This window comes from Protopterus annectens, chromosome 10.part0, assembly GCF_019279795.1.
Source record: "Protopterus annectens isolate FY-2018-M chromosome 10.part0, PAN1.0, whole genome shotgun sequence".
Lineage (NCBI taxonomy): Eukaryota > Metazoa > Chordata > Ceratodontiformes > Protopteridae > Protopterus > Protopterus annectens.
In genome coordinates this window covers 1,762,214,704-1,762,241,188 of record NC_056744.1, presented here as the reverse complement: position 1 = coordinate 1,762,241,188, position 26,485 = coordinate 1,762,214,704, and the positions used below count along the sequence as shown (strand labels likewise).

Sequence of the window (26,485 nt, the reverse complement as noted above, 5' to 3'; positions counted from 1 at the left end):
CTTTGAGTCCAAATTGGCCACATCCTCTATGGACAATCACAAGGCCTTCTTCGCACATGTCCACAGTCTGAAAAGTAACACCCAAGTCTGCTCTGAACTGGTAGTCAATAACACCACATACACAAACACTGTAAATATAGCCTACTGGCAAACAGGTTCAGTGAAAACTTCATCCCCTGCCCCGCATCAGTAAACCAGGACATCCCCAGCACCTGACCCCCTCTCTCCTCATCATCAGGGAGCAGGTATTTAATGCCCTCTCGAAGGCAAAAAATACAGTCTCCACGGGACCCGACAACATCCCTAGCTGTATCCTACATCAACTCAGACATGAGCTGTCAGCTCCATTAGGCACTCTAATCAAACAAAGCCTGAGCACCGGCTTCATCCCAGCCGAATGGAGGACAGCCAGTGATCCTTCTACACAAAGGTGGAGCGTCCACTGACCCAGGCAATTACAGGCCTATCAGCCTAACTAGCCTGATCTACAAGGCCATGGAACGCATTATCATGCACCTTATAAACAAGTACATTGGCAACCTCCAAACGCTTGACCCCACACAGTTTTGTTTTGCCAAAGGGAGCTCATGCCTGTTAAACTTGGTTGACTTCTTTGAAACAGTCACCAAAGCCATGGACAAGGGCAAGACGGTGCACACCGCCTACCTTGACCTAGCCAAAGCCATCGACACTATTCCCCACTCAAGCATAATAGATAAACTCTCCGAGCTAGCCATCAACTTGTATGTTAGCAGATGGGTAGCTAACTGGCTCACTGATAGAACCCACTCAGTCAAAATAGGGGAAACCACCTCTAGTAGTAGACTAGTAACGAGTGGTGTACCCCAAGGATTGGTCTTGGGGCCTCTACTGTTTGGGATATACTTTTCTGAGGTGCAAGCCAAAACCAGTGGTCTGTGGCTGACCAAGTTTGCAGATGACTGCAAGCTGGGTGCTGTCCTAAATTCCCCTAGTGATTTGAACATCCTCCAAGAGGACTTACCCAAACAAATGACTGGTGCCAGAAGCATGGCCTTAAACTGAATGCCAAGAAATGAATTATTATCCCCTTTGGGGAAAATGGAGTCCCCACTAATTATCACATTAATAACAACATACTAAGCACACAATCAGTAATGAGGGACTTGGGTACCCAGGTTGATAGCAACCTGCCTTTTGACCACCATGTTTCCTCTGCTGTATGGAAGGCTTTCTACATGGCCCACCTCATAAGTAAGGGTATTTCATCCAGGAACAAGGAAGTCATAACATCCTTGTACTCATCCCATATCAGACCCATTACTGAGTACGATACCCCCTTCAGCATGTACACTGCCAAATACATGCAGCAGCTGGCGAGACCACAGAAGTTCCTGACTAGGAAAATCCAAGGCCTCAAACACCTGTCCTATAATGATAGGCTAAAAGCCCTGTCCCTCTACTCAGTCTCATACAGACTGCTCAAAGGTGACCTGTGTCTGGCATACAAGGGCATCTCAGATCCAGCCTTAATGGAGTTGCTGCATATCTGTAAGTCAAACTTCACTCACACAACCCACACACAAGGCCTCAACCTTGTCTGTGACATTAATACAACTTGTCTGTGGGATAGATTTCTGTCCCAGAGACTCCCCCATCTATGGAACAGACTCCCCCTCCATGTCAAGCATAGTACCTCTCTAGCCCTCTTTAAGAGGAACCTGGACGACTGGATGAGAAACAGAAAATACACCCCTGGGATCCCACCTATGTCCCTGCTGGACAGGGGAAACAGGTGCTGACTTTGTGGGAACATGGGCAAAATTCTTGGCTAGGCTTATAAGGACCTCCGGGCGAACAGCCTAGTATCATCCTATGAACCTATGTAGAAGTAGGAAGCTCAAATGGAGGGAATGTTTTATACCATTACATAAACATCCCAGGGTGGAACTAGGTCCCCAGTGATGGCATTTAATGTGAAAAATTAGCTTGGGTCAGAATTTAAATTGGGAGGGTAGCTCAGAACACAACAGACAGGTAGTAAAAAGGAATCTAGACACTTGCTGGATGGCAAAACTGAAAAACTCGTTTTTTTAAACTTTCTAGATGGAATATATAGGTTCATAAGTGTGTACTAGGCTAATGGCCCAGGAGGCTTTACAAGCCTAGCCCACAGGAGTACCCTGGCATCATGCCACCCGACCTTAGTTTCTAGTGCCTCTGTCGAGTAGAGCCACTGGAGTGATTCCCAGGGTGAATTTTCTATTTCCCATCCACTCATCAAGATTTTTCTTGAAGAGGGCCAGTGAGGTGCTCTGCTTAACATGTATGGAAAGTCTACTCCATAGCATGGGCAGTCTCTGGGTTATGAACCTGTCCCTCCAGCATGTTCTGTTGATTGTGGTAATGAGGTTGAGGTCTCTGGAGTGTGTGTGGTGAGGAGGGATTGGGATTTCTTTTGATGTAGCATTTCTAACAGAGCTGGGTCAGACATGGCTTTGTAAGTCAAGCAGAGATCGCCTCTAAGTAGGCGATATGAGACAGAGAATAGTTGGAGTTTTTTGAGTCTGTCCATACAGGACAAGTGTTTAAGGCCTAGGATCGTCTTTGTGAGGTACTTTTGTGGCCTCTCCAGTTGTTGCAGGTGTCTAGTGAGGTACATGCCAAATGGGGCATTGTACTCGATGATTAACCTAATGAGGGAAGAGCAGAGGGAGACAATGATCTCTTTCTTCCTGGATGCAAAACCCTTAGTAATGAGATGTGCCACATAGAAGGACTTTCTAACCACAGTGGCAACGTGGTGGTCAAAAGAGAGGTTGCTGTCAACCTGTGTTCCCAGATCTCTTATAACGCTTTCTATGTTCAGTGGACTACCATCAATGTGGTAATTCAAGGGAACCGGGTTTTCCCCAAAGGGGATGACGACACATTTTTTGGCACTGAGCTTAAGGCCATGGTTCTGACGCCAGTTATTGGTCTCATTAAGGCCTTTCTGTAGGATGTCAACATCACTTGGGGAGTTAATAATAGCTCCCAACTTGCAATCATTTGTGAACTTTGTCAGCCAGAGTCCCTTTGTGTTGGCCTGGACTTCAGAGAAGTAGATACCAAACAGGAGAGGACCCAGGACCAAACCCTGTGGGACTCCACTAGTGACTGGTCGGCAGTCTGACTTGGAGTCAGCTCTTTCACATTGTGGGTTCTATCTGTGAGCCAGTTTGCAACCCACCTAGTGATACAGGGGTTGATGCCTAGCTTAGTGAGTTTTTCTATGATTCCTGAGTGGGGAATGGTATCAAAGGCCTTGGCCAGATCAAGGTAGGCTGCATGAACCACCTTGCCTTCATCCACAGCTCTGTTGACTGACTCAAAGAAGTCGACTAAGTTGAGCAGACATGATCTACCCTTCACAAAACCAAACTGTATAGGATCCAGAGTTTGGAGATTCCCTATATCCTTGTTTATTAGGTCCATGATGATGCATTCCACAGCTTTGCATATCAGACTCATCAGGCTAATGGGGTGATAATTCCTGGGGTCTGTAGTCGCTCCTTCTTTGTGGAGAGGGATGACTGTAGCAGTGCGCCATTCGGAAGGGACAAAGCCTGAGGTAAGGCTGTAACTGAACAAGGCACACAGGTGAGGTGCCAGTTCACGATGTAGTTCATGTAGAACACAGCCAGGGATACTGTCAGGTCCCATAGAAGCTGTATTCTTGGCTTTGGACAGTGCTGTTTTAACCTGTGCAGCAGTAATACTGGGTGCCTGGCAATCTACTGGTTTTCATAGCTAGCTTTAGAGGATTTGCTGAGGGATCTCAACCTTTTGTTGAGGCTGATAAGGGAGTTTTTCCAGTCTTGGGACTCCGCATCATTTTCCTCCTTCTGTTGTAGAGTTTGTTTATGGCAGGAGACCACCAGATTGGCTTCCTTTTTTTGAGGAGAGTGTCTTGGTTCTATTGGGTATGGGGAGATTCATGCATTTGTGTACATGTTCGTACAGTGCACTGGTGTATGATTCGGCGGTCATGCAACTATTCTCCATTTGCATGGGTGCCGTGAAGTTAGCCACTTCTGTTTTTAGGAGCCCAAAGCTAGCTTTGGAGAAGTTTTTCATGGTAGTTACCTTTGTGGGTGGGGTGGGAGGGATGTGGATTTCCAAGGTGATTAGTTTGTGGTCGGATCTAACCAGGGAGGAGTTGACTAATGGTGTAAAGCAACGGTTGCCCATGTTAGTAATGACCAGGTCAAGGATGTTGCTACCTCTAGTGGGGGTAAGAACGAGCTGGTCCAGAGCATTGGAATTAATGAATTCCAGAAAGCATTAGCCAGGTGTATTGGAACATGAGTAGTTTTCCCAGTTAATGGAGGGGTAGTTGAAGTTGCCCAGTAAGAGAGTTAAGTTGGACCCTAATATTCTCCAGGGTGCTTAGGAACTTGGAGTGTGAGTCTTGGGACATGGCTGGGGACCTACAGCAGGCTACGACCTGAATCGCTGTCTTACCCAAAGTTAGCTGCACCTGAAGTATCTCAGATGTGTTATGTTGGGCTACCAGTCTGGAGGTGTGTGCATCCTTTATGAATATGGAAACACCACTGCCTTTGGAGCTTCGGTCCAAGTTCTGGGGCCGAAAGGTGTGGAATGAGTTATAGCCTGGTAGTGCAGAGGTGCTTTCTGCTGCCTTGAACCAGGTCTCGGTTACAGCACAAATGTCTATGTTCTCCATTTTAAGGAGTTCTCCATTTTAAGGAGTGCTTCAAGCGAATGCATTTTGAGATTTAGACTTCTAGCGTTGAGCAGCATGACTCTAAAGATTGCATTAGTTTGTAGCTGTTACAGTGGTAATGTGGTCTTTGGAACACCTCCTAAAAAAGGCACTATGGGGTGGCAAAAGCCTTGGCCAGTATCCAGAAGCCCAGGGATGATAGATGCAGGCCATCTCTGGCAAAGCATCGAGGTCTGTCAATCATGTCATCCCAGACAGACAGATACTGGATCCCCTTAGAATTACACCAGAAACTTAGGCAAGGCTCAAAGGACAAACCAACCACCGTAACCAGCACAGGTAACCAAAAACTAAGGGTAATGCTACTCAATACTAGAAGTCTCAACCTCAAAATGCACGCACTTGAGGCACTCCTCAGTATGGAGAAAATCGATGTTTGTGCAGTGACGAAAACCTGGTTCAAGGCTCCAGAGAGCACCCCAGCACTACCAGGTTACAATTCATATCATGATAAGGAATCCAAACACAAAAAACAAACTAGAAAAAGAACTGAGACAAATGGACACGCCCTCATTGCACCACTTCTATTGAAACAATCCAAATGGTATCGATATCCACCTTCAATGGACCAAGCAAAACAAAAAGTTTTAAAAGGTTAAACCTTTTAAAACTTTTTGTTTTGCTTGGTCCATTGAAGGTGGATATCGATACCATTTGGATTGTTTCAACAGAAGTGGTGCAGTGAGGGCGTGTCCATTTGTCTCAGTTCTTTTTCTGGTTTACAATTCATATCATACCTTCCGGCCTCAGTTACCAGATCGCAGTACAAATGGCGGAGGTGTATCCATATTCATCAAAGATGCCCACATCTCCAGGTTAGTGGCGCAGCATGATGCCCCAGAGATCATCCATGCGCAACTATCAGCAGGCAAAACCACATTTCAAGTCGTAGCCTGTTACAGATCGCCCACCATGTCCCAAGATGCTCACTCAGCATTCCTTGAGGCATTGGAAAATATAAAGGTCCTACCCAACACCATAATTTTGGGTGATTTCAACTACCCTAGTATAGACTGGGCGAACTACCAAAGTTCTAACTCCTATGCCCAGCGGTTCATAGAATTTATAAATTCAAATGCCCTTGAACAACTGGTATGTTCTCCCACTAGAGGGGACAACATATTGGATTTAGTCATCACAAATATGGGCGCCCACTGTACCACACCCGTTATCACTCCCTCTCTGGTCAGATCAGACCACAAACTGATAGCCCTGGACATCCTCACCCCTCCACCTCCCCAGTCAAAGAAACAATCGCAAAAAAACTTTCCAAAGCAAACTTCAAACTACTTGCGTCAGAAGTGGAAAGCTTCACTATTCCCTTGCAGAAGAATAATGATATCCAGGATGCAGAATCCTACACCAAGGCACTTTATATACATCTTCAGGATTGCATGGACCGTGCTAGCCCAAATAAAACCAAGACTCCTTCCTCAAGCAAGAAGAAATCAGTCTTGTGGACCCCGGCCATAAGCAAACTATACAATAAAAGGAAGAGACTTATACAAAAAAAGGCCAAATCTCAAGTAGAAAAATCATCCCTGATCAGCATTAGTAAGAAATTGAGGGCCCTCATCAAGTCAACTAAAGCCAATTTCAAAAAGAAAGTTGCCAAGGATGCCAAGGATAACCATAAGGCCTTCTATGGTTACGTCAAAAACTTAAATGGCAATGCTCAGGTCTGTTCTGAGTTAGTACAAAATGGAACAAAATACACTGACCCCACTGACATTGCCAACATCTTGGCTGACAGGTTCAGTGCAAATTTCTCACCCCCCTGCAGGGCCTATTACTATTCCAGGGGATTGTGTAGCTCCAATTATTACTGATACATTGGTTAATAAGGCTCTATCTAAAGCTAAAAACACTGCCTCCATGGGACCAGATGGTGTCCCGGGCTGTGTCATACGCAAGCTCCAAAATGAATTAACCCCGCATCTGAATACCCTGTTCAGTCTCAGCCTCTCGACAGGATATGTGCCCATAGAATGGCGCACAGCAATGGTGGTTCTGCTGCACAAGGGTGGGCCCACAACCGACCCTGGGAACTACCGACCAATAAGTCTGACCAGTCTGATCTGTAAGGCAATGGAACGAATCATTATGAAACTCATAAATGGAGAGATTGGGAACCTCCAAACACTTGACCCCACACAGTTCGGCTTCGTCAAGGGCAGATTATGCCTCCTGAACCTGGAGGACTTCTTTGAGACAGTTACTCAGGCTATAGATAAGGGAAAGGAGGTACACACAGCTTACCTTGACCTTGCTAAAGCATTTGATATCATTCCCCATTCGGATATTATTGATAAACTCACCAACCTGGGCATAAACCCTTACGTCACAAGATGGATCGCAAACTGGCTCTCAGACAGATCCCACAAAGTAAAAGTAGTGGGATCTATGTCTGAATCCAGACCAGTAACGAGCGGTGTGCCTCAGGGCTCTGTCCTGGGGCCCCTCCTGTTTGGCATATACTTCTCAGAAGTACAGGCAAGCACTGAAGGGCTGTGGCTGACCAAGGTTGTGGACGACTGCAAACTGCGTGCTATAACAGAGTCTCCGGCCGACATGGATATCCTCCAGAAGGGCCTTAATGAGACTGATGCATGGTGTCAAAGCCATGGTCTCAAGCTAAATGCTAAAAAATGCGTAGTAATCCCCTTTGGAAAAAACAGAGTACCCACGAACTACCACATAGGAGGTAACCCCCTGAAATCTGAAGAAGTAATAAGGGATCTAGGGACCCAAGTAGATAGTCAGCTTTCCTTTGATAACCATGTTGCCAAGGTGGTTAGAAAATCCTTCTATGTGACCCATCTGATCACGAAAGGGTTCGCATCAAGATCTAAGGATGCAGTGGTGCCCCTCTACTCTTCCCTCATCAGACCCATTATTGAGTACAATGAACCAATTGGAATGTACCTGGCCAGGCATCTCCAGCAGCTGGAGAGACCACAGAGGTACCTCACTAAGAGGATTACTGGCCTCAAATAGTAGCCCTATGCAGCACGATTGAAAAAACTAAGGCTTTTCTCTGTTGCATACCGCCTTCTCAAAGGCGATCTCTGTCTAACATACAGAGCCATGTCCAACCCAGAACTGTTGAACATGTTCCATCTTAGCAAAACCAAATCTACTCGAGCTACACGCTCTAGGGATATAAACCTCAGCACAACAATGAATAGAACATGCTGGAGGGATAGATTCCGTTTGCAAAGACTTCCCTTGCTATGGAACAAGGTCCCGAGCTACATAAGACAGAGCCCCTCACTATCACTCTTCAAGAGGAACCTTGACGAGTGGATGGGTAACAGAAAGTTCACACCAGGGATCATACCAACAGCTCTACTAGATAGGGGCCAAGGGTACTAGCTGCTAGATCAAGGGCCTAGGGAACTAACCAAAGGGGCGGCGAATACCACACAACGTGCTGGGCTTATATATGCCTTCGGGCAGATAGCCCAGTACTTACCTATGAACCTAATTGTTGAAATCGATCATTTTCTGCTTGCACTGTGGTATCATTCTGGGTGATGGTAGGATGCTGCTCAGGGCTAGGGTCATACCCGCCTGGGCTACACAATCCGAGATCTCCTCCATGTCTCTTTTCATGTAGTCCAAGGAGGTAAGTCTCAGGTCATTCATAACCACATGTACATATTTGTACCTGTTGTTGAGGGACCTGAGTGTGTGTGTTATGTGGCGGATCCTGGCACCTGACAGGCAGTTGACTGTTACTTTCTCCTTATTCAACCTAGTGAGTGGGACATCAGTCTGCCTCACTACTGAGTCACCTATGACTAGTGTGTTGGGCATGCTGTTTTGCCTTAGGGGCTTTGGTTGAGTGGCACACTGTTTTGTAGAGTTATGTGTCTTGTGATTAGTGTTGTGTTATGGTGGTCAAGTGTGTTTCGGCCTTGGAGGTCTCTGCTGTTTGGGTAGATTTTTATTGAGAGCCTCTGCGAAGGTGGGTGTGTGGTTTTTGTTTTTATGTGAAGGCAGTGCTGGTATGTGTTCTGCAGGGCTATGTGTTCCATGTGGTGTGGTCCAAGTGTTGGCCTTCTCCTCTTGACCAGCTATTCCAGTCTTGGCTGGAGAGTGCATGGCTTCCAATTTGGATATATAAGTGCATCTCTCACAAGTCTGAGTGTTGGGAGGTAAGAGGAGAAATAATTTTGAAGACAAAATTGTTTCTATTACTCTATTCAAAAAAGGCACAACTGTAGGCTGTTAGGGGAACTGCACAAGGCATACTCTTGATTTTACAGAGTGAAGGATTTACAGGTTATCTGACACCTGAGACAGCTGTACCCTGAAAAACTGCAGATGTAATGTTTCTCTAGACGGTAATGGAGATGAGCAGGGAACTATGTCTGATAAAGCCAGAAGAAAGTTATGAGGAAAACCTTGGCCCTGTGAAGTCTGGCTTTTCTGGAATTAATTCCATTATCTGAAGAAATGGGGGGTGCAGAGGAAGCCAGAAGGTAATTTGCGAATGAGAGCATTATTGCACTGAAGAAATATCTAGGGAATTGTTATGGCTAGGCTTGTATAGGCCCTAGGGCCAATAGCCTAGTACCAACCTATTAACCTATATCCCACTTGGAAGGGTATCAGTACAATGTATTTCCAGCAATTGCAGCTAGCTCAGGATGTAAAGATGATGCATTACAGTCTGTTCCAGGACAGGAACAGTCTTCTTACTATTAAGCATTCAGGGACCATTTGCAGAGCATTAGTAAACAGTGTCTGAGTGGACATCCCAAATCTTTTCATAGCAAGTAATGGAAAACAGACACCCAAGCTCTAAAGTGTCAAAGTCCTTTTAAGGGCCACTGCAAAGATCATGGTGTCCAGTTTCAGACTTTTTGCTCAGACAGCACAGTAGGGGCCAGAATACATATACCAGCCATCATATACAGGTTCTTTCATACAATCCAAGTGGCATCTTTCAGGATATCCAACAGGTGGGAACCACTCAGGACACTTACTGGGACAAACCTGCAGGTCTTCTGTAATCTATGTTGATGAGAAGTAAGGAAGGGGGAGTCAGTAAGCAACCCCTGCAAAGCTACAGTAAATAAATAAATTATCTAATCACAGGATCATAGGGGGGGGGATAAAGGAGGATAAGCATCTCCTCCTCCAGGACTTCTAGAGATGAGCCCACACTTTTGGCTAATTCATTATGTGGCTTCTCTGGAGAAAGGGGAAGACAGATAAGAACTTGGGAGACAGACTGCAGATGGCCAGAAGAAAGCACAGTTGTGTCAGCTTCACTTAACATGTTTGAATTCCTTACTGCTGCAGTAGTCTTTGGTTATTTGGGTTTTATCCTGCCCACGATCCAACAACTAGCCAGTCTTCTAAAAAAGCTCTGTCTCTTTACCACACCTAAACTCTGACTAGTGACTGGCTATCCCCTTGGAGGGAAATCAGCAATCAGCAGTCAAGAGTGTAGACAACATCAGCACTTTCTTACTGTCTCAAGGGAAAGCAGCTCTTAAGGTTTCACAGGAGCAGCAATTGGCTTCTGGCAGATATGTCCCCACCGGGGAACCCTTCCACAAAAAATATTATCTTTTTAAAATATTTTGATGCATTATTTTTTATTTTCTGAAGAAACAATTTATTAATATCAGATGTTTCTTGTCCAAAACTGCTATTTTTAGAATAGGGTTTATTTTTATTCAACACCGTGGCTGTTTTTGGGAGAAAAAATGTACTGTTTGAGACATTTTAACTGAAGTGTAAAGACTTAAAGATTGGAAAGTATTTTTACATGCTTCACATAGTGTTTAAGTATTTTGTTTTTTGTGCCCGCTTTATGACAACTTACCCTCATTATTTTACTGTTTGAACATTTTGCTTGACAGTGTTACATTTAAGCATCAGGACATGTAATTCAGGGCTAGAAATGCATTTTACATTTGGTGCTTATTTATACTTCATGGCAACTTACCTTCATTTCTTGTTTTCTTTCACTGCACTCTCTGTGAAAAGGATTTAGAGTTCTGACCAGCTATTTGTGCACTGCTTGTGCTTTTACGTTTGAATTTTGAGGGACTGTGTGGGGCTACTGCAACAGTGATCTAATGATGAACATCTATTTTTTTTTAAATTACAACACTCAGGAAATCAGTATATTAGGTTAAACTATATGCCACCTGAAGCAAACAGAAGTTGGAAGACAGTGTATTTACTTTACACAAGCAAAAATATAATTTCAGCCTACATCAAGGTTACACCACTGAACCAAGTGCAACCAAACTTTTAACAGTTCAGGGACTGTAAGCTAAATTCCAGACCTACAAGGATCCCCAGAGTTAAGACTATGGACTTGAATTTTGTTACAAAACAGCATTGGTTATTCTAACTACGGAATACCCGAAAACACTCCTCCACATTATTATTGTGGAATTTTATTACAGAAGAAAGTACAGTTGTGTAAAATCATAGCAGCAGATGTCCATCCCTTCACTGTTACAGTATTCTTTACAATAGGAATCTCTTGCCAAGGGAAGCCCGATGTCCGGCCAGTATACCAAAGCCTTTAGGTTGTAAAGGGTATGCCATACATTACACGTATGCTGTGCACGGCGTAGGGCATAAAGGTGACATCCAGATGCACCATCCTCAGAACTGAAAAGCCCCAGCAGGAATGACAGTCTAAGGATATAATAAGGTAACAAGCACATCCAGAAGGAAAAAGGACCGGTGGAGGAGACAGGAAGGAGGGAGCGAATACTGCAACAGTGAAGACAAGAGCATCTACTGTTATGGTTAGATTTTACACAACTGTATTATGTCCTTCCATATCACTGTTGCAGTATTCTTTACAATAGGGAGAGTGCAAAAGCTCGGGAAGAAGAAGATGGGGAGAAGGAAGGGCCAGCAGAGCTCTCTACGAAGCCATAGAGAATGGCCATGTCAAAACCACCTCTGGCCCTATAAATCACGTCCAACTTATAGTGCTTAATAAAGGTATGTACAGAAGTCCAGGTTGCTGCCTCAAAAATAGAATTAGTATTCAAACTCTTGAAAAAAAGCACTAGAAGAAGCCATGGCCCTAGTGGAATGAGCCTTTACAGAAGAAGAAAGGTTCTTCCCATGAAAAGAATAGCAAAAAGAAATGGCTTTAGATATCCAAGAAGAAATGGGTTGCTTGGAAACAGCCAAACCTAAAGACCTAGGATGAAAAGAAACAAAAAGCTGTTCAGATTTGCAAAAAAAGCTGTAGTTTTATCCAAATAATATATGGGTTGTCTATGTAAATCCAAGGTGTGCAAAACCTTCTCACTATCAGACGGCGGAGAAGGGAAAAAAGTGGGCAAATTAATAGAATAAGAGACAATTCATTAACTACCTTGGGCATAAAAAAAGGATTAGTATGAAGGGAAACCCTGTCCTTATGGAAAACTAAAAAGGGAAGAACAGTCATAAGGGCTTGCAATTCATACACCCGTCTGGCATAAGTTAGGGCCAAAATAAGAACAGTCAAGACAAATGTTGTAAGGAAGCTGATGCAGCAAGCTCAAAATGAGCCCGAGTTGATTTTTCTAAAACATAATTAAGGTCCCAGGAAGGAAGGAAGGACAGCCTTCCTGGGAGTTCTAATGTGAAAGACACCTTTAAGAAACTGCTTGTTCTCAACCCTAGAGGCCAAAGGAGGAGTCAAAGGCAGACAAGCAGAAATAGCTGATAGGTGGGCCTTAACAGAAGAATATGCCAACCCAGCATTGAGCAATTCACACAAATAAGACAGAACCAAAGGAACATCTATAGCAAGTGGATCCAGGTTACAAGAAAGATACCAAAAAGAAAATAACTTCCATTTTGATAAATAAGATTTTCTAGTAGTGGGTTTCCTGGCTTCCTGCAGGACCCTAAGTACATTCTCAGAAAAAAGGTGTCTGAAGGGAATCAAAACTCTATCACCTACAATGTCTGCTGAAGAGTGGACTGGTGGGGATGAATGAGAGACCTCTTGCTTGTGTGAGTAGATCCACCCTGTGAGGTAACTTGTGATGATTGCCCTTGGCTAAATGCAAAAGAAGAGGGAAGCAATGCTGTCTGGGTCAAAAGGAGGTCACCAGCAAGATTTTGGGAGCATCCTATTTTATCTTGAACATGATCTTCAGAATGAGAGAAAGGGGTGGGAAGGCATAAAGAAACATCCCCTTCCAAGAAAAAGTGTCCACCTTCCAGGCCAGAAGATGGATGTTCTCTGTTCAGAGGGGGAGCAAATAGATCTACTTGAGGAGTAGCCCACTGGTGGACAATGTCCAGAAACACGTCCCTGTGAAGAATCCACTGGTGGGATTTTGTTATGGACGTGTTGAGAGAATCTATCACTATGCTCTGATCCGAGGGAATGTAAACTGCCTGAAGGGGTCACCTGATACTGGACAGCTAAGTCTCAAACTTGAAGAGCTAATCTGCATAGGACATAAGACCTTGTCCACCCTTGCTTCTTGATATATCACATCACTGTAGTATTGTCAGTGAGAATCTTCAGGGTCCCTGGAAGGAAAAGAGAATGAAAAGTCTGAAGTAGAACAGCTCTCAACTCTTTGACACTGATGTGGTCTTTCTTTTGGGAAAGAGACCAAGGGCCCTGCCTTTTCAGAAGACCAAAGGAGACCACCCCCCCCATCTCACAGCCGAGGCATATGTGAAGAGTTCCTGAGAGGGGACAGGAGGTTGAAAAGAAGCCCTGAATTGAGAGAGACAACTAACGAATCCACCACTGAAGTTCTATCTTGCGTCATGGAAGAAGAGGGACTGGAAAATCCAAAGGATGGGAATGCTGAAGCCAAACTGACTTTAGAAAGCACTGGAGCATTCTCATGTGGAGTTTGGCCACAGGAAGCACAGGAATCGTGGAAGCTATGTAACCTAGAGCTCACAGAAACTCCCTGGCTGTAATGGAAATCAAAGGAAGAAGCGAGTGAAAGAAAGCAATCAGAGTTCATGCCTTGGGAGGAGGCAGGGATGCCAGCACTGGAACATTCCGGAGCCTGCATGCCAGAAAAACATGATCCTGAGAAGGAGTCAGGAATGACTTTTGGAAATGTACAGTAAACCCCAGGCTTTGAAGGACAGAAATAGCAAAGTGAAGATGCAGTAAAATCTCTGGAGATGAGGTTGTCCAGGTAAGGAAAGACCTCTATCCCTCTCTACCTGCACAGAGCAATCACAGGAGAAAGACATTTTGTGCAGACCCTTGGGACAGTAAGTAGAGAGGCCAAAGGGCAAAGCACAGTACTGAACATGCCAGGAAGCAACAGAGAAACATAAAAACTTCCTGAAAAGAATGAAGAGGAATGTGCCGATAAGCATCCTTGAGATCCAGGGAAACTAAAAAAGCCTGAAAAAGAAGCAGGGGAAGCAAGGTTTGGAGAGACAGCATACAAAAGGAAGAGACCTTTAGAAAGGTGTTTAACTGAGAGAGCTCCAGAATGGGTCTCCAAGTGCCTTCTTTCCTGGGGACCAAGAACATTCTGGAGTAAAACCTCTTCTCTGACTAAGGAGTTGGAACTTCTTGAATTGTTCCTTGAGCCAACAGGCCCTGCAGCACCTCTGGAAAATAGAGCAGTTGTTCCTGAGGAGGCTGAGGAATGACTGAAAAAGGGGGGAGAGATTTCCAAATCATGTAATAACCTTGGCAAATTATGGAAAGAATCCAGGAGTCTTGGGTGACCTTTACCCAAATAGGAACAGTCAGGGAAAGATGCAGAGAAAGAGGGATGTGACTGAGAAGAACAGGATAGTCAGACAGCACCTGGTTTGTCGGGAAAAGGAGGCTGCCAAGTAGGAGTTTAAGTCGCCTTAGCAGCAGGAGCCCTTCTACCACCCTTTTATACCTTTAGGAGAAGGGCGAGACTATCTACTGACAAAGGCAAGCTTGTTAGGATAATTCCTCTGAAACTTGGGAACAGCTGAAACAAAAATTATTCAATTCTTGTGAGGCCTTTCCCATTTCCTGCAGTGACTTAAACAACTCTGGAGCAGCAGCAGCACCAAATAAATGCTTATTATTCAGAGGAGAATCCATAATTTTAGCCTTGATATCGTTAGGCAAGGGCTGAAATCTGAGCCAGGAATACCTTCTCAAAACAGATCCAAAAGTAGCAGCCCTAGATGGAGCATCAGCTGCATCACAGCTGCATTTAATGGAATGGTGAGTAACTTGGAAGGACGTCCCTAACAAGGCAAAAGCAGAGGCCTTCCCTTTAGAATCAAGAAGCCTGACGGACAAGAGACAAGACATACCTGGTCATGTGTGTCTGACAGTTCACAGCTTTAAAGGTTAGGATAGCAGAAGTATAAGCCTTTTTACCCAGCCTCTCCATAGTTCTGCTGTTCTTGTCAAAGGGAAGCAACTTAGTCTAAGGTAACAATTTGGGGGGCTTATCAGAAGTCACTGACACCACCAAAGGGTCAGCAGAGGGACACAAAGAAACTTGCAGCAATCAGGCACTTTATAAAACCTATCAGGTTTCCCGGTAACAGGGGGTTGGGAGTCAGAAGTCTGAGCAGCAGTGAAAAAAGCATCCAGCAGGGCAGCAAGAACGGGAGGAACAGCAGAGGGTCTAGGAGACTCCATCTGTAGAAGCTCACAGTACCTCTTCTGAACATCAGACACCTGAGTACAGTCACATTTGAAAATTTCCCTCATTCTGGAAATAGTATCACCAAACTAAATCTCCTCAAAAGAATAGTTAGGACTAATAGACTCTTCTTCTTCAAAACCATAGTCTAATGGAGAAGGAATTTGAGAAGAATAAGTAAGTGACTCTTCATCAGAATCATCATCATCATCATCATCAGAGAAATCCTGTTCCCTAGACCTGTTAAGATGAACAGAAGACCAAGGAGGAGCAGGAAAAGAAATCCCCTGAGAAGGCTTCAAAGCCATAAGAGCATTAAACAGACCATTAGTTAGGTTTTACAATTCACTCTCACGATCTTTTGGAGCAGACAAAATATGTTTAGTCTTCTGCTTCTTTTTAACAGGAATGTCAGCCTTGAAAAATTTAGGAGTTCTGACCCCTGATGACACTCTATAATCGGAGTTGGCAGCTCCTCCCTCACTTATATTTGAAGAAATCCCCCAGGCCCTTTGGTTATTACCAGCCACAATTCCCCCATACATCTGAAGTGGACATCTGCAAGGCCTCCATGGACATGCGTGAAGTCAGATCCATGCCAGCCTCCTAAACGGTTGTGGCAGAGGAACTGAAGAAGGAAACCAGATGGTCCTCTGGGCTATCACCAGCCACAAGAGAGATGTCCAGTGGAGGCGATACAGCCAAAAAAATCCGACCAGCTTTCTTGGTCTTCTTCTTCACAGATGGCTGATTCTTGGGTTGGGAAGATCCTTCCATGGTATTTTTAGCCAACAGTTTAAGTCGTTGCTTCGTTCTCTAGGCATATTACAAGGGAAGAAAGCCAACTCTGCAATGTCTTAGGGTCAAAGGCCACCTATAGGGTCATGAGAAACACCTAAGAAAAAGGAGCATTGCTCATGATGATCTTTATGGGGAATCTGTCTCCTGCACTGGCATTTCCCCATTCTGGATGACATCAAACTCAACAACCAGAAATAAGGCAAAACAAAGTTACGAAAATCAAAAACCCTAACAAAGCACTTATCTGAAAGTGGCTGAAAACCAGCAAACAAACGAGCATTCAGACCAACGATCGAAGATGGCATTCAGACTGGTAGCAAATAAGTTCTGAGGATGGTACGTCCAGATGTTACCAGTATGCCCTACCCCGTATGCGGGGAGCATATGTGTAATGTACAGTGTACCCTTTACAGCCAAAAGGCTTTGGTATTCTGGCCGGACGTCGGGCTGCCCTTGGCAGGGGATCATTTGTTACTCTAACTACTGAATACACGAAAACACCCTCCATATTAGTACTGTGGAATTTTATTTTAGAAGAACGTTTACCACTACTGAATACCAGAAAACACCCTCCACCTTACTATTGTGTAATTTTATTTTAGAAAAGCGTTTGTTACCACTACTGAATACCAGAAAACGCCCTCCACCTTACTATTGTGTAATTTTATTTTAGAAAAGCGTTTGTTACCACTACTGAATACTAGAAAACACCCTCCACCTTACTACTGTGGAATTTTATTTTAGAAGAGCATTTGTTACCACTACTGAATACCAGAAAACACCCTCCACCTTACTATTGATCCTCATGACTGCAAACAGCTTTCTTCCTACAGAATCCCACTCTCTCCTGTCTTAGACACATACATGTGAAGCCATAAAAAATGAATCTTGAATTAAAGACAATACTGTAATTTATCAGTTCAGTAAGATCTGTATACCATTCATCAATCCACAATTATAAAAAAAAATATTAAGCAAAGAAACTGATCACCTTTCCAAAGCCAAAGCTGTGAATGTTCTGCTGAATAGTTGAAGTAGATGGCTGCAGCAAGCTGGAAAATTAAAAAGAAAAGGTGTTGCTACATGATGTACATACATTAGTCACTGGTACAAACCTCTGCTACTTACCCTGAGATGTAACCTTCAACGTCAGATATTAAGGATATCATAAACATCAGCATAATTCATATTCTAGCCAACACCATCTAGAAGCCTGCTACTCTGTGATCATTAGTTATTAGTTAACAAAACCACAGATGCTTATGACAGCATCTGAACAAAGTCAGCCATGCATCTAAAACTGGAAATACACTAAATGCCCAAGGAGTGTTCCACCAGCTTCCCATCATTTCAGGCAATTCAAAAATGTAAGTGTACTGAGTTAATCAGTTTCTGTTTCTTTCACTACTACATTCTCTTTGCTTATTTTCTGGTGGTGCTGGTGGTGGAAGCTGAAGAAAAATTGGAGAAAGGAGCTTTTCCCTTCTTCCCTTGCATAGCTACAACTAAATCAACAATGTCCAGTATTACACAGTCTGTGAAGGTATGGAGAAACTGCTTGAAGAATTTTTTTCCCATAATAATTTGGAATAAAAAATGAAATAATAGCTTTAGCGTAACATTTTCATTTAAATTCTGCAATTAGTTTTGTGCAAACGCTAAACACTAACTTTCCACATTAGCAAAAAATCACTTAATCAGATACTATACACAGGAATCAAATCATACCACAAGTAAAAAAAAAATACAAATTTAAGTATATCTCATAAAATGGGTTTAACATTGTTACTGCTTACAGCCTCTGTGCAATAAATAATTTTCACACATTTGCTGATAACTTTAATCACTATGCTTTTTTGTCATATGTCATTTTACAAAAATGTTCCACTGTGAAAACAATAGCAAAAAAATAGAGCAAATGGTTCACTGGATAGCTGAATATACAACAAAAGCATACACTGGTTAACTGAGAATAAAAATCTACAAAATATTCAGAACAGTAAGTTTACAAATTCCTCAAAAATAGTAACTGGGTACAACATAAAACTCTATAACCATGTTAGGGCAGAACCATAATAATGTGATGTACATTTCTCTGTCATGCCTTCCAGCCTGCAGATTTTTTTCTTGAACTTGAGAGGGTCTGTAAGCCGTTAAATGCTTGGTTAAATAGGAGAAAATCTCTTGCAGATCATTTCACTGATCTGTTATATAGCATTTTACTAAAGCAAACAGTACTATAAAACTATCCACACTCAATGGTTCTCTTTAGATGGCACCAAGATGAAACAAGATGCCTGCTCTGGTCACATAAACACATTGTTCACTGAAAATTTAAAACATGACAGGACAATAATGATATTAAGATCAAACTATGAGAAAGGCCTGTAAGAGAAAAAATATAACCAACAGGAGATTAACATTGTAGTCCTCCCATATACAGAGAGATGGAAATGGCTTAGGGGTTGGTATTCTGGCTAAGGTGCTCACCTCAAAGACACAAGGTACAGGGTTTGAGTCTCACCTTTGAAGAAATCTGGCTAGGCTTAAAGTGGCTCACAAGGGCAGCTAGCCTACTTTACCTGTGTGAGGTTCTCCCTTTAAGATCATACATTGGGGAATAACAAAATGAAATGTGTGGTAAAACTTTAAACACCCAGCCCTAAAATATAAATATGCACTAGACTGAAGGAATGAAATGCAACAAGTATTGACAAATACAACCATGTAACGGTAAATCAGAAACAACTCTATTAGCATACAGAACAGGAACTAAAGTTATAGTCGAAGATGTCACTTTAACCCACAGTATGATTGCAAAGTAAACAATAAAACATTATGGTGAAGAAAGCTTAACTAAAGTGTAAAATATGACTTTAATCTGGCTTGAAAAATACTCATAAGACATATTTTTTAATAAAAACAGACTTTCAGCAAAGTCCTGTATAGTGAGAAAAAAGCAGTAAAAAGTAGCAGTCTTATAAAGAATGGTATGTACAGTTCAGAGCTCCAAAATAAGCTGAAGTTGAAATTGTAATAGCAGCAATCACAATGGCAATTGAAACAACGTTGCATGAAATCAACAAGTACGTGGGCAGTGATGAAAAAGGATACACAGTAAAGTAGTCCGTTTACGTTTGAAATTTATCATTATTCCAAAAAGAGAATTATGCTTATAAATGTAGACTTTCAGCACAACACTGTCTACTGACAGGAAAACAATGAAAAAATGTAATTTTATACCAAAAAGTAAAACATCTGCATTCTAAAGCAATGAAATGAGCTGTGGTTGAAGTACCCTAACAGAAATTAGAATGAGAAACTGATAAAAGGAGCACCTTGGAAGGAAACACCAAGCTATAGAGTGAAAAGAAACCCTTTTAATAAATCCACAATACAAACGATAAACAGCTGACAGGTACACATAAATGCCCACAAATTGAAAATGCGTTTTCGCTACAATAAAGACTTCCTCAGATGAATGCATTCCCTCTATTGTGCCTTATTTATACCAAACCAACAAGCATTAACCAATCAAACGGAAATCAATTAAACCACTTTTAAAGCTGATTTTATTCGTATATAAAGGGAAAATTGTATAAAAAAATGTATATATAGTATAAAAAAAATCCTAATTTTTTTTTAAAAATATAGTTCATTGTCATACACATATGTCAAACCTAAAAAATATCAAACTTTAAAATCACAGTTTAAAAAATACACTTTAAAAATGTATACAAGCAGTATTGAGACAAAAGCTTCAAGTAGGCTTTTCATTCATTACTATTATTCTCATGTGCCATCTAGTGGCCAAATTAAAAATCACAATTATGTTAAAGCTTTGTTGCTCTTAACAGGGGCCAATGAAATTAGAATGATCTGAAGCAAAGTTGGATGAACCAAGGGGTGCATGGCAGATGGAATGTGATACAACACACACAGTAAAGTAGCCAGCTGTGTAGCTAAGGCTGTACTTTTAATCCTGGGTATGGCCGCAAAACACATACCAAAGCTGACCCTGTACTGAAAATATAGCTAAGCTTTGTAGGAGTTTACTAGGCTAACGACCACTAGGACTTTTTTAAGCTTAGCCATGCATCTCACATCTCTGACAAATTCTGATACCCTTAGCAAGTGTTAGCAGGGTCTTGGGAGATGAAATATTTCCAAAGGGAAACTGCTTCACATGTTCCAGGGAAGGGGTAGTCTCTGAGTATCTGCCTCTCCAGCAGGTCTTATTTCACAAACCAGGTTTAAGTCTTCAGAAAGGATAATTCTGGTGTTGCTTGTTTTGAAGATATACATGAGGTCCATCAGGGTAGGGACCGACAGTGCCTTTATGCCAAACATAGATCTCCCCTCAACAGCCTGTACACAGAATACAGGGATAGAGCTTTGAGGCGGTCTGCATAGGACATGTTACTTACACCCTGTATTCTTTTAGTGAGGAACCTCTTTAGACATTCTAGCTGTTAGATGTGCCTGGTTAGGTACATTTGCAAAGGTGAAGTTATACTCTGGCAGGTCTGATGAATACTGAATATAGTAGAATAATGACCTCCGTGGACCAAGACGCCATTACCTTTGTTTCTAAGTTGCGCAACACAGAATGATTTCTTTACTACTGTAAACACATGATGGTCAAAGGCTAGATTACTGTCTACATATGTTCCTAAGGCATAAAATGTAGACAATACTGTAATCTGATATTTACTGTTACTGCAAAGGTTTTGTTTACAAGTTTAAGCAAGACAAAAGCACTGAGAGACTGTAGTTTTATACCAGAAATGATAAAATCCAGAGTCCAAAACAACCAAGTGAGCTGAGACTGAAATATGCTAACAGGGATTACAGTGACCCAAAGTAAAAAGCATGAACCAGGAGATGCATTAAAGGGGATGATGCATACACTACTTTTAGTTTAAAGAGTAATCACGACCTAAGTAGAAGAGCCAAAAATAGTGCTTGGTCTGGTAAGTCAACAGGGATATGTCAAGTGGAAAACATATGAGCACTGCTTTTAAATTTGAACTTACCGAATGAAGAAAATGAGAAAAAACAGGTTGGATGAATAAAAGCACCAAAGCTCATCCTTCACACTGGAGGAATTTTGACTAATGCATATATCAAAAATAAAGCAGAACTTGCAACTGATGAAACAGTGCATACTAGAATATCAGCTCACAGGTTAACCTGAACAAGTTTAAGGTTAAAAACTTCAAAACAGACAGGACACCCAAAATGTTTCATTAAATCATATTTTAGTTGTAAGTCACAGTTAATAAAAAGCTGCAGTGAACAAAACATTAGGTTTTTTGTTTTTTCTAATTGCTCTAAACAAAAGTTCAAGAGAAGTGTGTTTTGCACTGTCATCAAACGTCCACTTCTTAGTGTGTATGTGTCAACCATGGACGTCAAAGAGAGAAATGACTGGGACCTAACTGTCAGCTAACCAATGGGCAGTTCTTAGGCAAGAAGATAGACCAAAAGAAAATGAGTTTCCAACCGAGTAGACTATTTAAAAAAGAATTTATAACATAGACTGTAACAGCACTACGGAGGGGTAAGAGGGAGAGCGTGCATTACAGAAGAGTAGTGAAAAAAGAAAAAGCGTGACAAAATATCAGTCTTAACAATAGTGTGCACATTAATGCATTGTTTAACATATGCAACACCTGCAGAACTCAACGTACTGCTCTCAACAAATTAATGCATCATAACAAGCTGGGTTTAGAACACAGCACTTTAATGACTTGGACACAATAAAAATATAAAATACAAATATCTGTAAGCGGCATAGTAGCTAATGTAGTAGCATTAGTACGGTAATTAAAATTGTTAAGACTATTTACAGGACCATCTGAGAGAAACTGCATCATTCAGGATTTTTTTTTTTTCAAATGTTTATTTTTATTTTGTTTTTTTTTTTAAACAAAATGTTAGATAAAATATACAATAAAAGGAGATGTTATATTACATAAAAAATAAACCGTTTACAAAGCTAGATAAAGCCATTATACATTCTGGTAATAAACAAGTACACAAAGTTTGTTTTCTCAGTATGGAGAATCATTTAGGAATTTTAATAACTTGATTAACAGCAGAATAAACTGGATCACAAATAAATCAAACAATCTAACAAAGAGGGGAAGCCTATAAGGCTTTACTAAATGAACAGACAAATGGTTATTCTAAATTTTTCAGTCAGGGCTGAATCCAAAAAAAAAAAACTTGTCAAAGACATTTGCTACTTTGTAATCACCTTTTCTGTATTTACAACTGTTCCAGGAGAAACAGTCAATTTATTTTCATTAACCGTTTTAGGTTCTGCTGGATGTCTGCTGGAGCGCTGGTTTATGATAACCATATAGAACCCACAGTATAATACTGTGCATACACAATCCTTCTGCATTACCAAGTGTGTATTCATCCCACTCAAAAGTTCACTTTCACTACCCTGACTTGTCTGGCAGGCACTCCAGTATGATTCTCCATCAATGGGATGTTCCTAGTCTGATAGCACAGAGCATTAAGGCAATGAGCTCTTGATGAACTACTTCCAGTGTTGCAGGGTTTGATTCCCTCAGCCTTCATCTGTTTACTGCGAATAAGTTACTTAACCAGACACTGCTTTAGCAATCAGGAAATTAGACTAGGCTCCTCAATGGGCTACTGGACTGCAAGCCCAGTAACTACCCATGAACCCATAGCATGTTGCATGCTCCATAACAGAGTAGGGCAGGCCCAAGGAAAAGTGATATAGTCAAACTGTGCAATCATACAAACACTCACACGTATACACACACACTGCCAGAAAGGAAGGTGTATTAACAATATCATCTGATGAGTACAGGATGGAACAGCAACCACTGTTTTCTGTGTGCCCACTTCCCAGAAAGTATCAGGAATAGCACATGGCAGTGCAGGTGAAATGCCAACATCTAGTGTAGAAGCATGGGTCTGACAAGCACACATTGATAGTGTAGTATCACACAGATCACACATGATGCATGCTGTGTTACTATCAGTCTAACTGGCCACTGCATGGGCAAGCCAAACCACAGGAGTCTAAAACAGGAGCAGGAGGTGAGCATTCTGTACCCTACATGTTTTCTTTTAATGTGGGGGGGGGCAAATACTTGATGATGGCCTGATGTGGAGACAAATATCCCAAGATGAAGGGTATTCGGTGGCATGCCCAATTTTCTCCTGCCACTAAATGACATGATCTGTGGGCATTAATCTGTCTGTTTGCATTGAGACTTCTGTTCCCTTCTGACAGAGATGCTACACAACTGCAGATGTGACCTGGATGACATTCACACATGAAATGCCCTGCCAGTAGGGGGTAAAGAGTCATGGTCTCCCACAACAAGGTGTGATGAAGTATGGTACACATCCAGACATAGATGATGCCTGTGTGCCCTGTAACGACCCCGCCATATACTTACCATGGACCTTAGATAGTGCCAATGATTGCAATGATGGCAGCACTGACAATTCTCTACATGCAGGGTGAAAAGGAAGTGCTGTGTACCACCAGAGACTATAAGAATTCAATAATTACTATGTTAATGTCTTCTGTGTTCTCAGGGATGAGACATAACACAGCAGGAATTCTGCAGACTGTGCTTGGATGATTCTGTGGCAATACAGTTGACTGATCCTGGCTGCAGTTTTCATATCAGGGCCAATCCGTGACATGTGATGGTAATGAGCACCATGTGATGCTGTGAAATGATGGGTATATCTACTTCAGGGGCAGCGTGTGAATCTGCTGCTGCAGCTGCACAGGAAACTTTCCCGGCTGTAAGACCTCTCCCCCACTATGGACGGTGAGTGCTCATATGCTGTACATAGCGATGTTCTCATATGAGTGAAACCACATACATTTAGCCTGTATGGAGGGATGATGCCCACTTGGGATGGAAACAGTGCCACTGTTTCATCAGACTGTGACTCAGCTTTCTGTGTCTTATCATCATCATCATCTGTTCAAGCAATGGTGCTATCATCAGCCTATTGCTATGGCACCTGTAAGGCTGGGACAATGTAGCTGTGCTTTGCCTATGACTGCACAGAAAAACACATAACATTATGTGTGGGAGTACCCGTGCCAAAGCTGTGCACCTAAAGCATGCACCCTAAGGGTGTCCAAGCAAGAAATACTATACAAGCTCAATCTAACTTTGTCACCATCCTGATATGGTTGAATACCTGGTGTATCTGAAAAACTACATAGTCAGCAGCTACTGTGGTCAGCCTTCAGTTTATTGGAGCACTGTAGCTGTACAGTAGTGTGGTGTACAAAGTACTAACCTGGTGTACCATCCACTTAAGACACGTGGGAATGGGTCCTTCCTTATATCAGTGCCTACTTTCCAGGGATCAGCCCAAGACTTACAACACCCTGCAGGATCACTGCCACCTTATTCAGCAGAAATCATGATGAAGACGTTACTCCCGTATTGCCACCTTATTCAGCAGAAATCACTATGCAGATGTTACTCCCGTACTGTCACCTTATTCAGCAGTAATCACGATGCAGACAGTTACTCCTGTACTGTCACCTTATTCAGCAGAAATCATGATGCAGACATTACTCCCGTACTGCCACCTTATTCAGCAGAAATCACTATGCATACATTACTCCCATCCTGCCACCTTATTCAGCAGAAATCATGATGTAGAAGTTATTCCCATTGTAGACATTATTCCCATACTTCCACCTTAATCATCAGATATCACAATGTAGACATTATTCCTATACTACCATCTTCCTCCTAAAGTAACTGACATCACCATCAGAGGAAATTCAAGAGAGTGGCTGCCTTTGTTATGGCTTGTTGGAAGGCACCTATGTGGTGCATGAAGGAGAAAATTTATTGCCACCTTCACGGACATTTCAAGGAGCACAGACCGAGTCCTTCTCATGGTGCTGTTAAGAAAGTGGATACCTCGTATGAACTGGCAGATGACTTCTTTTCAGCCCTGAGTATCAGGAGGACACTACAGGCATCAGTGTGATGACCTTTCTAGCAAGAACCTTCTACATGCATGGAAAGCAGATATTAGACAGGTCGCACCTAAGAAGTACTGCAAGCATTTTACTTTTTTTTATTATTTTAATATATTACATTTTCTCATTTTTCAGTTGTAAGACTGTTGTTGCTACTGGCAAGTCACTATCAAGCTCATCTTAAGAACTGGTTCTGTAACTATATGGACCTTCTGGATCACTTGGAGATGGTGATGATGACAATGCATGACACATACCTATACGTTTTGTGTGGGTTTCTGCAGGGTCTTGTTCAGACTTGGGCTTACATTACACCATGTCACTGTGACGGCACACCTGGTATGTTCCCATGTATCACTGTAATACATTTAATTTAAGTATCGTAATACACATGGAAGGAACAAACACACTTACCTGCTGCATATGACTCAGCTAATGGGAAATACTTACTGGACTGTACATATTGTTCTACAATTTCACCTTACAGATATGGTTCCCTAATGTGTCCTTTCTCTTTTTTTGTTTTTGTTATTATTGTTCATCTTAATGTGTCCTTTCTCTTTGAACAGAATACGATGTAAAATGTGTCACCTTCTGCAGGGAGGAGGAAAGGCTTGTAGCCAGATATGGCTAACCAATCAAGGGATGACATGTTTTAGATTCTTCACTCTGTTGCCAGGATACATTCACTTAACACTACCCTCCCATTCTGAATCTTCACTGCATATCTGGATGATAGATTTTCTTCAAAGGCATTTCCACCATGCCCTGTCAAGACTGGTTTGACATAATGAGAATAATTAGGCTATGAAGCGGCCACTCCACAACTTAGCAAGTCATAGAGGCTGCAGTGGAAAGTGGTAATGGACAGATTACATGGCCTGCATGAAAGACCTCCTGGAGCAAATGGTGGATTTGCTTAAATGGCTGGTCCCTATCATTGGGTCACCAGAGGAGGGTGTGCCCGTACTACCAGCCACTCTCATCCATCAAATGATCAAGAATCACTGTAATGCCCCCGAGCCAAGAAGGGACAACATGGCAGCTGCTTATTCCCCACATTACCCCCAGCCACATGTGCTCCCTGTCTTCTGTCCTTCCTCATACCCTGTGGTACTGTTCCATTCTACCCTACAGTGCTTCTATGGTTTTGTGCTCTAGTGCTAGAACTTTATTTTGGTTAGAACTACTGTATTGGTTTCCATGCAGAGGGCACCTTTCTGGACCATGTGACCTTCCTTTGCTTGTAGTTCAATTTTCTCATCACCCATTTATCTGCCC

The 26,485-nt window shown here is 42.3% G+C and overlaps 1 protein-coding gene across 1 annotated transcript in view; it reads right to left on the bottom strand.

Annotated features, from left to right (window-relative positions):
- Positions 1-26,485, bottom strand: part of LOC122814477 (inactive serine/threonine-protein kinase TEX14-like) — a 555,764-nt gene that overhangs the window by 444,251 nt on the left and 85,028 nt on the right. The window contains exon 6 of the mRNA XM_044087056.1: positions 17,177-17,237. Within this exon, the coding sequence (XP_043942991.1) occupies positions 17,177-17,237 (61 nt within the window). The remainder of the gene's footprint in view (positions 1-17,176; positions 17,238-26,485) is intronic.